At 39.8% G+C, this 14,221-nt stretch overlaps 1 protein-coding gene across 1 annotated transcript in view; it reads left to right on the top strand.

Annotated features, from left to right (window-relative positions):
- The window catches only part of DMGDH (dimethylglycine dehydrogenase), a 66,289-nt gene that overhangs the window by 23,360 nt on the left and 28,708 nt on the right, over positions 1–14,221 (top strand). The window contains exons 6-10 of the mRNA XM_020290117.2: positions 1,518–1,766; positions 3,596–3,794; positions 10,760–10,929; positions 11,327–11,480; positions 13,611–13,776. Coding sequence (XP_020145706.1) covers positions 1,518–1,766; positions 3,596–3,794; positions 10,760–10,929; positions 11,327–11,480; positions 13,611–13,776 — 938 coding nt within the window. The remainder of the gene's footprint in view (positions 1–1,517; positions 1,767–3,595; positions 3,795–10,759; positions 10,930–11,326; positions 11,481–13,610; positions 13,777–14,221) is intronic.

The raw sequence follows: 14,221 nt of genomic DNA, 5'->3' as shown, positions 1-14,221 counted from the left end.
CTCAAAATTATTATGAAATGAATAAGCAAATAGAACTCCCTCCCCCCCAATAATCCATTGATGAGTCAGATGATACCATATCCTTGCCAAACAACAATAATTTTTATTATTTTAGATTCTAAAATACCTTTACACAAGTGGAGGTGCCTTAGATTTTTAAAATAAAGTCTTCTGCAGCAAGAAACCCAATAAGATGTGTTGCTTACAGGACATCCCCATGTGACCTTGGGTATATCTTACCTGTTTGGACCTTGGCTCCCTCCTCTGTGTTCTGAAGGGTCAGCCTGAGAAAGAATCAAAGGTCCCTTCAGCTACAAATTATCCAGTTGTGTCTTTTTCAAATGAAAAAAATAACATTAATTTCCACCAATAAAGCCCTGTTGTGGTGGCTCTTAGCACTCTGGGAGGCCGAGGCGGGTGGATCGTTTGAGCTCAGGAGTTCAAGACCAGTCTGAGCAAAAGTGAGACCTTGTCTCTACTAAAAAAAATAGAAAGAAATAAGCTGGACAACTAAAAAATATATATAAAATATTAGCCAGGCATGGTGGCACGTGCCTGTAGTCCCAGCTACTTGGGAGGTTGAGGCAGAAGGATTGCTTGACCCTAGGAGTTTGAGGTTGCTGTGAGCTAGGCAGATGCCACAGCACTCTAGCCCGGGCAGAGTAAGACTCTGTCTCAAAATAATAATAATAATAATAATAATAATAATAATAATTTCCACCAATAAGACAGTCCCCATGCAAATCGTGAAGTGAGAAACGTTTATTTGGGGAACTCCCCACCTACTTTTGAGCCCAGTCTTCCCCTTCCTCTGGCTTCTCTTCTTCCCCATTTTTGACTCCTCATGCCTTCGTGCCCTTTATGAGAAAGGATCTTGCAAACTTACTCAAACTAAACTTTTAAAACAGCAAATATTAAATAAAACTTAATGTGCTCTCTCTCCCAAAGTATACACATTTTAAAATTTTAAGTTAGCAGCACAATTTTGTGTTTGTAGAATTTTAGGCATCAACAACTTGGAGGGAATAGGGTTAGGGGATAGAGGAGTTGACTTGCAGGGCTTTATCGTGTGCTGTCCTTATGTATTATGTTGATTACATCAACATGGGGCCTCTTTGCCTGACAACCTGTCCACAAGTAGGGTCAGTCTCTTACCGTACTTTCTATCAACATCAGTACATTTTATATATTTGGGTTGTTTGTTTTTTCTCTCAAATAAAATTTTTTGGGTTGTTTTCTGCCTACCTTTGCTTATGGGCAAAATACTTTTTCAGGGGTTCCCTTAGATTCCAGATATCTTCAAAACTCTGGGCAATGCAAACTATTGTCTTGTCTTCTCTTCCCCTATTTAATTTTGCAATGACGAAAATGTTAAAGATTCTTATGACATTCTTTAGTCCTTGCCATGAGTACTCAAACCTTCTATTTTATTTTAATAAAAATTGCTATCTATATCAGTGTCTGATATGGTATGCTTATATATGTGCTGACATTTTTAAATGGTTTTCTCGTTTAAGGATTTTGGGCACGTGAAGTAGGTAAAATGATTGGACTAGAACATCCTCTCATTCCGGTTCAACATCAGTACGTTGTTACATCAACCATACCCGAAGTGAAAGCTTTGAAACGAGAACTTCCTGTGATCCGTGATCTGGAAGGATCATTTTACCTCCGACAGGAAAGGGATGGGATTTTGTTTGGTCCATATGAAAGCCAGGAGAAAATGAAACTTCTGGACTCCTGGGTCACCAATGGAGTTCCTCCAGGTGGGTTCACCAAATGAAAGTGTGTGCGGGTCCCACACGTATGGTTCATTCTCTCCATGATGGGGGCTGGCTGTAGAATAAGATGACACTATAATATTAGGCTGTAATACACCAGGGGCTTTGGAAGTGAGGGGTTTGAGGTGAGCTCTGTTCTTTTATCCCTTTGAACAATCACGGCAGGGAGTAAGGAAAGAGAGAAGATGTAGCAGGTGGTAGAGAAGCTGAAGAAACCTGTTCCAGCTGCTTTGCAAGGCACCAGGTATATTTTTACCAGCCTCCTGCCTTCTCCCTTCCACCTTGATCTGCCGCCAGCATGGTTACTTTCAAGATTTGAATATAGCTGCTATTGTGCTTTTACAGTTGGAAACATGACAGGTATTAGAGGCCAGATATCCATCCTACTAAGAATGAAAGCCTAGGCGTCTGTAACAGAGCAGGGTAGGTTGGTACTGCCAGCTGAGGCCCTCCCGTGCTCGCTACATAAATGCACAGGGAAAATGCTCAGGTCTCTCTGCTAAAGCAGGAGGTACTATGTAGTTTCTCTTTTAAGTCCTGTCAGGGAGGCAGGTCTGTTTTTTTTTTTTTTTATTTTTCATCAAACATTTTTACAGTGCCAGATTAAAGATGGGGTGGCCTAAGGAGGTACCTCAGGTTTTAATCCAAAGGGAGCCAAAATATCGTTGGGATACTGAAATGTTACAGGAAATATAAAGAAATAGAGGTAATGGTACTTTCTAGAATTGCATTTTGATAAGCTCCTTGACATAGGAAACGAGTCCTCCTACTCCTCAGAGAGTAGGCGCACATCACGGCAAATGATCACTCAACGGCCTTCCCTGGAAGTTGGGCCGGCTAGCTTCAGGGCTTTAGTTTTGCTGAGTAGGTGCTGCACATTTGGGCTAGAGCAGAATGGTTCCTGATCCCAGAGGGAAGGACCTGCCATCTGGAGCTCCCTCTCTGCTCTTCCCCCATGCTGCCAACCTTTCCTCCAAATAAATGTTGAATAAATATTTAAATAATACCGGTTAGAGGGAGAGCCATATTGTTAGCTGTCTTTGGGTATAGGTGCCTTTATGTCCTAGTCCCACCCTGGTGGTCTCCAGGCCTCCACGCAGCTGACCCAAATGCAGATACCAGGAGGAGCTGCTGCCTACCATGTGGGAATGTCACCAGTATTTGTAGAGACTTTCTTCTAGAAGCTCATCTCTTGCCTTGCCTGCAATCACAGTGACTTTTAGGACAAGAAGACGACGATTGCACTCCAAGACCCTGCCTCTTCTCAGAGAACTCCAGCCCTTGCATGTATGTGGGAGCAGGCTGGAGGAAGGAGGCCTCCATGCCATTCCTTCCCTGCTCAAAGGAAAGTCAAAAGGGATATAAAATCATCTTAGATCCTAGAGTAGTATTCCACTTTTCCCAGTGTCCTGGCATGACTTTGTAAACTCCCATTTGCCCTCATCTGGGGGAAAGAAACAAGATCTTATGATTAATTAAAAGATAAAAATATCACTTGACAAACCAAATTGCTTTTTTTTAATTTGTGATTTGATCAAATATGGGAAACTGTTAATAGGCAAACATTTGAATTTTCTATTAATTAAAAAGATAAACTTGTGTAATTTTGCTTTAAGAACAATAACATTATTTTTCTCAGTGATATCACGGGCACCTATCTGTTGATAGTGAATGTCAAATTTAGACTTAAAAACAAAAGGCAGTACCTTCCTAACAGGCTGTCTTTAAATCTAGGCTGTGTCAGAGACCTAAATCACTTTAGAGTACTTGTCCACACAGCTAGCGCATCCTGACCACAATGCATATCTTTTCAGGTTTTGGACAGGAACTCTTCGAGTCTGATCTAGACCGAATCATGGAGTACGTCGAAACTGCCATGGAAATGGTTCCGGTCTTAAAAAAAGCTGACATCATCAATATAGTCAATGGCCCCATCACCTATTCTCCTGATATTCTGCCTATGGTGGGGCCTCATCAGGGGGTCAGAAACTACTGGGTGGCTGTAGGCTTTGGGTGAGTATCTCCATGTAATTCAACATTTATAGTGGAGCCACTTATTTTCAATAAGTCTGGTTCCATAATCTCAGACCATAAATGGAAAATGTGGGAATTGGTGGAAGAGAGAAAGAGAGAGAGAGAGAGAGAGAGAGAGAGAGAGAGAGAGAGAGAGAGAGAGAGAGAGAGAGATTTCTCCCTTTCATGACCAAGGAATAATACAAGGAATAAAAACTTTCAGTTTTAAAACACTGATTATACAATGGTTCAATCACTTGTGTAGGTTTTAAATATTAGCACACAAAAGGGCAATGATTTCCTGGAACTTTCTCTTTGCATATTTCCTGCCATTTCCATTATTTGTGTCTCTTTTCATGCTGTGTATCTTCAGATAGATCAATTTGCCCCAATTTCATGAAGATGTTTTCATAACACAATGTGACAAAGATAATTCAAAATATCAAATGTATAATACATAATAGCTGATGCATTTTTCACCATAATTCATGTTTCTCCAACATGATTTGTTTCTTTATAATTCCTCAGATTGCTTCCTATTTATAATTCCATTGCCTCTTTGATGTTTCATTTCTAATATTTGTTCCATTAATTTGGTGAATATTGATGTCAAGCCCACTTTACTATCATGTCTCAGCTTCTGAGATTCTATTTTTCTTGCATACTTTATTTGGCAATATATTTAACTAACAGTTAATGATTTCCTGCTCTGTGCCAGGCATAGGGCTAGGCGCTGGGCTGCAGCTGGGGCCAAGGCAGCGCGGTCTTTCTGGAGGTGGAAGGCTGGCTGGGATGCTGTTCCGCCGATGCGGTAGAGAGTCTGGGTCTGAACTAAGATAGCAACAGTGAGGACTGAGAGATAGGAGATAAAATTTTTTGGATTTGATGATTGATCGCATAGGGTCTTGAGGGAAAGGAAAAAACAGGAAGTAATGGCAACCTTTCTAACTTGAGCACTGCCTGGATACTGGAGCCATGCATGGGGAGAGAAAACCAGGAAAATAATGAGTTCCATTTTTGATGGATTGGGTTTATAGTGTTACGTTTGGGTCTGTGGGACACCCAGAGGGAGAAGCCAGAAGGAGATATGGGACGGGAAGGTGTAATGTAATTGAGGGCTTACATGATCACCTATCCTATAGAGTCCATCTGTAGGCATGTACATGTAGGAGTGCTTCTCTTGCACATCACTTGTATATCTTCTTTGGAGATATGTCTATTCATGTCTATTCAGAAGTGTCCTTTTCCCATTTTTATAATTAAATTGTCTTTTTATCATTAAGTTATAGAAGTTTTTTAATATATTCTAGATACAAGACCTTTATGAGGTTCATGATCTGCAAACATTTTCTCCCATTCTGTGGGTTGTCTATTCACTTTCTTGATGGTGTCCACTGAAGCACACAAGTTTTTTTGTTTGTTTGTTTTTGTTTTTTGGGTTTTTTTTTGAGACAGAGTCTCACTTTGTTGCCCAGGCTAGCGTGAGTGCCGTGGTATCAGCCTAGCTCACAGCAACCTCAATTTCCGGGGCTCAAGCAATCCTTCTGCCTCAGCCTCCCGAGTAGCTGGGACTACAGGCATGCGCCACCATGCCTGGCTAATTTTTTGTATATATATTTTTAGTTGGTCCATTAATTTCTTTCTATTTATAGTAGAGACGGGGTCTCACTCTTGCTCAGGCTGGTTTCAAACTCCTGACCTTGAGTGATCCGCCCACCTTGGCCTCCTAGAGTGCTAGGATTACAGGTGTGAGCCACCACACCTGGCAGCACACAAGTTTTTAATTTTGATGAAGTCCAGACTCTTTATTTTTTCTTTGGTCACATGGACTTTTGTGTCTTTTATAAGAAACCATTGTCTAACCCAAGTTCATGAAGATTTAAACCTTTGTTTTCTTCTAAAATTTTTATAGTTTAAGCTTTTACATTTAGGTTTTTAATCAATTTTGAGTTAATTTTTGTATATGATGTGAGATAGGTAGCCAGCTTCACTCTTTTCATGTCTATAGCCAGTCGTCCCAGCACTATTTGTGGAAAAGACTATTCTTTCTTCATTGAATCGTGTTGGCATCTGAAATGTCTTTTTTCTAACACTTCTCACAACAAATGTGTGGCATTTTCCAACACCACCAACAAATTCTTCAGTTCTTTAACACCAACTGAGTGTCTAACAATTCAATTCGATTCTGACACCAACTCCTGGAGTTAGTGTAGATTCCACAGATTGAGGGATCAGTCCCACAATACTGCTCCCACTTCAGACACCAGTCTCAAGTCTCAGGAGCTACCCATACTTCTGACCACTGCTATAAATTTGAGTGTTCTGACAGCCTTCTCCTCAGTTTCAATAATTCACTAGAACCACTCATGGAACTCAGGAAAATGCTTTACTTATATTTACTGGTTTATTATAAAAGATGCATCTCAGGAGCAGACAAATGGAAGAGATGCCTAGCACAAAATGTGGGGTGGGGGGAGGAGCGTGGTGCAGAGCTACTGCACCATTTCCAGGCACGCCACCTTCCTAGAACATCAATATCTCACCAACCCAGAAGCTCTCTGAATCCCATCATTAGGATTTTTATGGAGGTTTCATTATGTAGGCAGGATTGATTAAATCATTGATGGTTGAACTCAATATCCAGCCCTTATCCACTGCCTGGAGACTGGAGTAGGGAGTGGGGAGTGAAAGTTCTAACATTCTAATCACATAGTTGGTTTTTCTGGCAACCATCCCACATCCTGAAGTCATCCAGGACTGCTCTCCTCTCCCTACAAGAGCCACCTCATTAGCATACAAAAGATAATGAATTCCAAATGTTTTAGGAATTCTGTGCAGGAACTGGGGACAAAGACCAAATATTTATTTTTTATATCACAGTGTTCTTGTCATAAATCAATTGACTCTAGAGATATGGGTTTATCTATAGACTCTCAATTCTATTTCATTGATCTATGTCTATTCTTATGCCAGTATTACACTGTCTTAATTACTGTAGGTTTGTAGTAACTTCTGAAATCAAGAAGTGTGAATCTTCCAACTTTGCTCTTTTTCAAGACTGTTCTAGCTATTCTATGTCCCTTAAATTTTCATATAAATTGCAGGACCAGCTTGTCAATTTCTGCAAAGAAGTCAGCTGAGATTTTGATAGGGACTGCCTTGAATCTGTGGATTGACTTGAGGAATATTGCCATTTTAACAATGTTAAGTCTTCTGATTCATGAACATGGGATATGTTTCCATATATTTAGGTCTTTCAAAATTTCTTCCAACAACGATTTGTAGTTTTCAGAGCATAAGTTCTGCACTTCTTTTGTTAAAGTTATTCCTAAGTAGTTTATTCTTTTTGATATGGCAATTGGCTTTTAGTAATAGAAATTGAAGATCACTGACTATAAGCCTCAGAACTGACTGTTCTGAGCTGTGAACAAGTGACAGTGTCACTGATCTCATGTGGAATACCTAATAACTAATTGCCCAGGAAATTAGGAATGAGCTCCCTTTAGAACACTAGTTACTTATTATCTAGGAATTGTATCTACTTGCATACAAGCTGATGTCAAACTCCAGCTCTAATTGCTCTGGCTAATTTTTCCAAGTTGTAGATATTGGGAGGTGGATGGAGAAGATGACCGGTGGAGAAGGGAGGTGGGCAAAGTGCCTCACTCTCTCTGACAGGTTTGTTCTAAACCAGAAAAACCTTCCCATTACCTAAAAGTTGAGGTCTCTAAGATATTTCTTATGTAAAATGATGGAATACCCACACTGGCTGTCCCTCCTGGCCTCCATCAGTGTATCTATCCCATGGTTCTGGAGGCCAGTGGTTCTCATACCTGAGTGAGCAGCAGAATCATCTGAGGAGCATGTTAAAAAGCAGCATCTCAACCATGTGGTTAGTCACATGCACATTTTTTATCCTCCCATACCTCTCATCCATGAAATTCCTGTTGTCATTAGAACCCATGGGGCTTAGTTTGCTTGAGCTGCCATAACAAAATACCATAGACTGGGTGACTCGGACAACAGAAATTTGTTTTATCATGGTTCTGGAGACTGGAAGTCTGATATCAGGATGCCAGCATGTTTGAGTTCTGCAGAAGGTTCTTTTTCTGGCTTGCAGATGGCCGCTTTCTCGCTGTGTGCTCATGTGGCCTTTTCTTGTTGTGTATGCGTGTAGAGAGAGACAGGACACTCTCTATTGTTTCTTCATAGAAGGGCAGTCATCTTATCATGAGAGCTCCACCCTCGTGACCACATCTAACTCTAATTACCTCCTAAAGGCCCCATCTCCAAATACCATGACATTGGGGGTTAGGGATTCAACAGATGAATTTGGGGTGGTGTGGAGACACAGACATTCAGTTCATAGTATCATGAAAGAGGTGTTCAATCGGAAAACAAGCAAACAAACAAACAGCTTTCCAGACATCATTCCTATAGATTCCAATTCAGTGGTCTGGAGAGGGGCCCAGGAATCTGTGTTTCAGTATTGTCTGTAATTTTGGTACAAACAGTTCAGGAAATAGGTGTTTGCAAACCATCTACGTATGTACCAGTGCTCATTTACCTACTCACAGAATATCCTTAATCAAAGCTATTTTACTTTGGACATTTGTTGCAATTCTAACAAGTTTTTCTGCTTCTAGGTGATCAACACAATGCCCCCAAAATGTTTTATGAATTGGATTGGATTGGATCTGGTTTTCTTGATTTAGAATAGATTATAAACAGCAAGTTTAAAGAGAAGAGAGTGCTCTAAGATGTAACATCTGATAGTTTAACAGAGTTATCATAAAAATCAGACATAAACACTCAAAAAGCATAGCAGCCTGAGGTCATACAGAAGAATCTGGTTTTGCAGATTAGTGCTAGAGATAGAAGAACCTGACTCTGTCTGCTGTTGGTCATAGTAGGGCCCTATAGCCACCATGTATTGCTTGCTTACTATGTGCCGTGCAGGGTACTAAATGATTTTAAATGTCATGATGATTAATTCTCCACCAACACCATAAAGAAAGTGTCCATATGAGAAGACTGAAGTCCAGGGTGGTTATATAACTTGCCCAAGGTTATGAGGCTAACAGTGGCAGAACAGGAATCATACCCAGGTCTGTGCTGTTATACTTTTAGCTACTAAGTCAGGTGTTCTTAAGAGATGTTTTGCAACACTCAATTGTATGGCGTTTTTTACATATAGATTGTTAATGGTTAGAGGGCTGGTTTCTAGAAGATTTACTTTTTAAAAATGAGTTAGATTTGATTCAGGATCCCCCCAAGCTCCTCCCAAATAACCGCAATGAGCTGCATTTGTTTGCTCATGTGCATCGTTGAAAGGGAAAGAACACGGTGTTGTAGCAGTTGGACTACAGGAAACTAAAGTACCATCTTGGCTCTGCCCTGAGTGTCTGCAAAGATGTAAATACTACAGTATCTGTCATTGTGTCTTGTCTGAACAAAGATCGAGAACCACTGAAGACAGTAAAGTCCAATAGCAAGGAGTATATTTTGGGTCAGATAACAGAATATGTATCCTGAATCTGGTCTTTATTGCTGTGTGACCCTATTTAACCCCCGTGTGGGGGAGCTGATTTTCTCACTGGTAAAATAGACTTGCTAGAAAATAAATCAGCTCATATATGGTAGATGGAAACAATACGTGGTAAATGGTAAGCACTTGATTAATCTCAGTAAAACTTTATAAGGCTTCAATTCTTGTAAACAGTATCTATAACTCAAAAATGGTAACTGTTCTACATATATCAACATTAAGCCTGGTTAAGTGAATGTGCTAACTTTAATAAACATTTTAAGTACATACTTAATAATTTTTCCTGCTTTCTTGAAATTTAGAGAGGTTGGTTGTAGATCATTTGAATGACCCATGTTTCTGTTTTAAACTGCCCAGGGAATTGCAAATTGTTGCCTTTTTTTCTTCCTTGAGAAATAGTCTTATAACGAATTTAGTCACTCGTTTTTATAAAATAGCAAAACTGGTGTCTTGTAGGAAAGTTAGTTAACATTTCTAGCCTTTCTAAAGTTCCTCCCATGCTCTTCGAACCGGTGATCCTGAGTTTCTGTGTCTTGATATCTGCTATGTAGCCCCTTTTCTTGGTTCTCGCCCCATGCCTCCTGGCTCATTCAATTCCTCAGAAGCTTCTCTTGACTTAAGCCACAATGAACCCACCATCAAGGCCTTCGTTAGACAAGAGCTAGGGGAACTGCATGTGGCCAATGTAAAACTGTGATCCCTCCATTCTGCCTGATAACAAAACCCCTTTATTTGACACAATCCTGTTCTTGGTTTTAAAGCATCTTCTTATGGAAATAGAAAACAAGCCCACCTTCCCCACCAAGTGACCCATTAGTTGCAAAACACAGGGGCCAGCATTCCTTTCTATGTCTTCCCCATAAGTCTCCAGTGAAGGACTCTTTGGCTAAATGCTCCTAACATAATGGCTCAAGTTCCTTGCACAGAAGTCATTGCCTAAGGGGATCAGAACTAAACTGAGTCTGAGAACAGGTGGACAGACAGACACTCTAAAGTACACGTTTCTCCCACAAGGTTGCCTGTCAGTCAGGATAATCATAGCCCAAGACAGCTGGTAGGTATCAACCACATTTGCCTGTTTGCTTCCTCCCCTCAGCCTCTCATTTTCTTAAAGAGAAAATCCTTACCAGCTAGAAATCAAGGATCATTGAGCCTTTTCCCAATAAGGAGCTATTCTGCAGGTATGCCTCTCTTGAAACTGCAGAAATAAACTAGCTATCAAGTCAGGCACATTTAACTTGGATGCTAAATGTGTCATTTTTAAGGAAAAAGTTGGTAGCATAAAGATTATGTTGTTTGTGTGTTCTGAATAGCACAGAACACTCCAACTTTGGGGTCCTGTGAAATATTTGGTCATGTTTCATTATTTGAAAACAACACGTGTTAGTAACAGATTACCTGTCTCTGTATTTGAAAGATATGGCATAATCCACGCTGGTGGGGTAGGGAAATATCTCAGTGACTGGATCCTGCATGGAGAACCTCCTTTTGACCTGATAGAATTAGATCCTAATCGCTATGGCAAATGGACGACAACTCAGTATACTGAGGCCAAAGCAAGAGAATCGTATGGATTCAACAATGTTGGTAAGGTGCAAATTTACTGTTGTCTACAAAGTGCTGACAGATTTGATTTGACTTGTAGCATCTCTGACTTTAGATGCTCTTTATTCTATTCATTGAGGTGTGGGTGGTTAGGGACTTTAAAAAGCATTGTGCCTCTAAGACACAACAAGGAATACATGTGAATATATGTATTTAATGTGTGAAGTCTATCACTGGTTTTAAATTGTAAGTATATTTCTACATTACTCTTTGATGATCAATATAGGTGACAGCTTTGTGTTTTACACAAAGATTTATATATATTATTAATATTATGCTTCTGGATTTTAAGTGCTGTGTTTTACATTTTGTGAATTCTGTCAACGTATTTTATTGTTTGGGTTATATGATACTTAACATACCAATTTTCCTGTTTCAGTTGTTTATCCTAAAGAAGAACGGTTTGCAGGTAGGCCGACTCAGCGAGTCAGTGGGCTTTACAAAATCCTGGCGTCTAAGTGTTCCATGGGGTTCCACTCGGGCTGGGAGCAACCACACTGGTTCTACAAGCCAGGCCAGGACACTCAGTACAGGTAAGTGAATGAGTTAACCTGCCTGTGGTTCTGACCGAGGGATGAAGCAACAGGACAGCAGAAGTGCTCACTCCCCCCTTCCACCCCATCGCTCCACCACATTCCAAGGAGCATTGAGCCTTTCCTACGAAAATTATTTTCTGGCATTGGAGTCATTATTCTAGCCCACATAACAAACTGGTCCACATCTAGGACCCATGTGGCTCTGAGAATCTCATAACTAGCCCGGGTGAAGCCTATTCTACTTGGCATTTACCAGAAACTCAGAGGAACCTTCCTTCCCCACCCCCCTTCCAAATGCCCACGTGGCTCCAGTTGGCTCCTGAAGGTTTGCTTTGATTTAGGATGTTTGGTCTAACCACGTAGTGTACAACCACAAAGTGAAAGGTACCTAGAGTTGTGGATTTTCTATTCATCATGAAATAGCTCAGAACAACTGCTTTCTAAAGTGTGTTCACTGAGCCATGCAAATTGTATGTACATGTATATGATAAATTAGGGGAAAAGATCATTTGCATAGCATTTCAGATTAAGCTAAAACATAAAGTATGTCACTGAAATGATTTTCTGAATTCCTGTAAACTGCTACATGCCACTGTTGCACTTGGGATTAATAGTGATTATATATATTTTTTTCCCATGAGAATCTATAATACAAGAGAAAACAAATTGCAAATATGTCAGTTAAGTTACCTTTATTTCTTAGCTGTCTTTTTGCTTATCTAAACAGGTTTGGGTTTTTTTTTTCTTTTTCTTTTTTTTTCCTTCCCTTTCCCTTTCCTTCCTTCCTTCCTTCCTTCCTTCCTTCCTTCCTTCCTTCCTTCCTTCCTTCCTTCCTTCCTTTCTTTCTTTCTGTTTTTTTTTTTTTTTGAGACAGAGTATTGCTCTGTCACCTGGGCTAGAATGCAGTGGCATCAGCCTATTCACAACAACCTTAAATTCCTGAGCTCAGGCGATCCTCCTGCCGTAGCCTCTAGAGTAGCTGGGACTATAGGCATGCACCACTGTACTGGGCTAATTTTTTTATTTTTAGAAACTCTGTTGGGTTCTACAAAATTCTGGAGTCTAAGTGTCACTCAGGCTGGTCTCAAATTCCTGACCTCAAGCAATCCTCCCGCCTCAGCCTCCCAAAGTGCTAGGATTATAGGAATGAGCCACCGCGCCCAGCCTTCACCAGGTTTTGATGACTTTTTAAAGACCAGATCTAAATGGTACAAAGTGTAGTAGAGGGCCAGTTGTTGAATGAATTTGGGCTCTACAGGCAGTCAATCTAGATTATTTGGTGGCCAAATATTTGTTTGGTTTTTCCTAAATGACTCTGATAAATGCCAGCTTTATTCTTCACTGTGTGATATTTGGATCTGGCCCATGCTTCTTTGACCATTTTAATAATTAAACTACTGAAAGCTTATTTTGCAGACTTAGCATCTTGCTTTGAAGTTAAAATATTGCATTAGAAGTCCACATCATAAAGTAGAAAGGATCCTTAGTAATGAGTCAGGTGACATTTGTTCCTGGCCCAGCATATTATTAACTAATACAAAGGCCTCAGATGTCACTCTGTGCCTTTTCTGTGAAAAATGAAGATATTGGACCAGATCTTTGCTTGCTCCAGGTGTGAACCAAGAGCATGGGCATTGCCTGAGTGCCTGTTAGGATGCAGACTATGGGGTCCCACCTCAGACCTACTGTATCAGAACCTGGACTTTAATGTTCGAGAAAGCACTGGATTAGATAGCTCCACCTCTTAGATATTCTGGTTTAATTACACCCAACCACTAATATTTTTTAAATGCTCCCCAGGTGATTCTAATATGCAACCAAGGTAGAAAACCATCAGACTGGTTGACTTCTAAGCTCTCTTCCAAATCTAGGAGACCACATGTCTATCTTGTTTTCTAGTTAATTAATACTTCATTCACTGTAAAATGGGCCAAAGGAATAGATGAGTAACTTTAAACAGTCAGATTCCAACATACATACATGTATGCTTTGCAGAATATAATTTTAGGTTGCATGTTGTCTTCCCTAGTAGGATTTTCCAGATGAGTAGAGTTTATTAAAATATCCTTATTCTGTAATTTAAAAAAAATGAATGATAGTTTTAGGACACTAAACGTTGTGTTTCAGGCCAAGTTTTCGCCGCACAAACTGGTTTGAGCCGGTGGGCTCTGAATATAAACAGGTTATGCAAAGAGTAGGGGTGATTGACCTGTCCCCGTTTGGCAAGTTTAACATCAAAGGCCAAGATTCCATTAGATTGTTGGACCGTCTCTTTGCAAATGTCATTCCAAAGGTAAATAGCCTTGTAGGGATACAAGGTCCAGGATTCTGACCTATTTAATTCTCCATCCTCTCATTCTCCCTCCCCAAACCAATATGTTATTTTAGTTCACCTATTGATTTCAGTATGAATGCTAGAACTCTTCAACTAACCAAAAGTACAGAAGCTAATTTTCAAATTTGAATATTTGTTGAGTAAATTATCAGGAATATTTGTTGAGTAAATTATCAGCCAAAGACCTTATGACTTTGCTTAATTGTATCAATGGGAACTTAAAATTGACTGCAATTAAATGAAGTGTAATTTTTATGACAAATAATTTTAAATGATTGTTTAAGTTGAGAACTTCAAATTAATTTGGGGTTTAGGTTTATAGGTAATTCATACAGTTGATAAAAATGCTAAGAGTCAGATGATTTTTATTATTAACACTCACATTTTTATTTAAATGTGTGTT

Source organism: Microcebus murinus, chromosome 11, assembly GCF_040939455.1.
Source record: "Microcebus murinus isolate Inina chromosome 11, M.murinus_Inina_mat1.0, whole genome shotgun sequence".
NCBI lineage: Eukaryota > Metazoa > Chordata > Mammalia > Primates > Cheirogaleidae > Microcebus > Microcebus murinus.
The sequence above is the reverse complement of the archived record's forward strand: the minus strand, read 5'-3'. Positions and strand labels throughout refer to the sequence as shown.